Raw genomic sequence first — 1,341 nt, forward strand, 5'->3', positions numbered from 1 at the left:
TTTTTCAATAAGCAAGTGCAGCATAATGGTCATTTCTTATTGCTGCAAACCTTCTTATCGCTCTGCCATGGGTATAGAATGCATTGTAAACCCACAACGTGCCAAGCTGCTCAATCTGTTCAGCCTAACAACCAAAGGCTGCACACCAACACCTTTTCATGTACTGAATTATTTTCATTGGCCCTCCACACCACCCCGTGCACAGCTGCCTAGCGAAAGATGATCAATCATATTTTCAAATGCATACTCTATGTAGTCCATATCACTTAGTGCATATCCATCCCATACTAGCTATCACTTTTGAAAGGGACACGAACTTGCCTTAGCCTTGCCACTACAAGAAAATTGTGGATTAGCGACAAACACTATCCATCACTAATCCATTGCTAAACTGTTTAGCGAAGGATTAGCGATGGATCATAAATTTTTGGTCGCTAATTAGCGACAGAACTTATCTATTGCTAATTTCGTCACTAATTTATGATAAATTAGCGATGGACATGATCTGTCGTGAGTTCGTTGCTAAATAAGTATAACTTTGGTTTTGCGGCAAATATTATTCGTCGCTATTTTAGCAACGGATATTATCCGTCGCTAAATTAAAAAAAAAATTGCTCCCTATCGGGCGGTATTCCGGCGGCAATAGGCCAAATGTGTACCGCACCACACAGCTACTGCGGGGTCTTTTGCACATAACTGGTGCGCTCTTTGGTGCCCTCCCTACTTGGTTCCCCACTTGTCCGGCCTGGCCCGCCACTGTAAAGAAAAGCAAAAGCCGTATCTCATCCATAACGCCACACACACACAAAGAGAGAGAGAGAGAGAGAGAGAGAGAGAGAGAGAGAGAGAGAGAGAGAGAGAGAGAGAGAGAGAGAGAGAGATGCGCACACTCCTTTCGTCATCGACGTCGGAGAGGACGTATTCGGTGATCTCGCCCACCTCTCTCATCGCCTCCCTCCAGCCCTTCACCTCCTTCCCTTCGAATCAGACCTCATGCACCCGAAACGTCGTTTCAAAGGGTCCGTTCTGGCACTGAACGTGGGAAGGATCGACGCGGTAGAAGACAGAAAGGATCTTGATGGCATTTCTGCACCATGCGATTGCAGCTAGACCCGCGAGGCACCACTCTGAATTTGCGTAGGATCCTGTGATGACATGGATGCAGATGACCAATCCCTCCGCCCTCTCCCGGCCACCGTCCAATTCCTCCGCGAGAGCGTGGACACCCTTGAGATGGAGGGCGTCGCATAGACGCGCCATAAAGCTCCTGCTGCCACGACAGCCCTCCTCCTCCTCCCTGTTGAAGCTGAGGAACACTCGCGACTCTGATGATGAGCCCAT

The 1,341-nt window shown here is 48.2% G+C and overlaps 1 protein-coding gene across 1 annotated transcript; it reads right to left on the reverse strand.

Annotated features, from left to right (window-relative positions):
- Nucleotides 1-984: 984 nt before the first annotated feature.
- LOC149835521 (disease resistance-like protein DSC1) lies at nt 985-1,341 on the reverse strand. The gene has a single exon (XM_090009607.1). It carries the CDS (start codon nt 1,339-1,341, stop codon nt 985-987), a length of 357 nt encoding a protein of 118 aa, XP_089865733.1.

Source organism: Nuphar pumila, chromosome 6 (assembly GCF_984573655.1).
Source record: "Nuphar pumila chromosome 6, dmNupPumi1.hap1.1, whole genome shotgun sequence".
NCBI lineage: Eukaryota > Viridiplantae > Streptophyta > Magnoliopsida > Nymphaeales > Nymphaeaceae > Nuphar > Nuphar pumila.

Excerpts from the sequence above, each read along its gene's own strand:
- LOC149835521 (XM_090009607.1), bottom strand. The coding sequence starts at position 1,341 with ATGGGCTCATCATCAGAGTCGCGAGTGTTCCTCAGCTTCAACAGGGAG.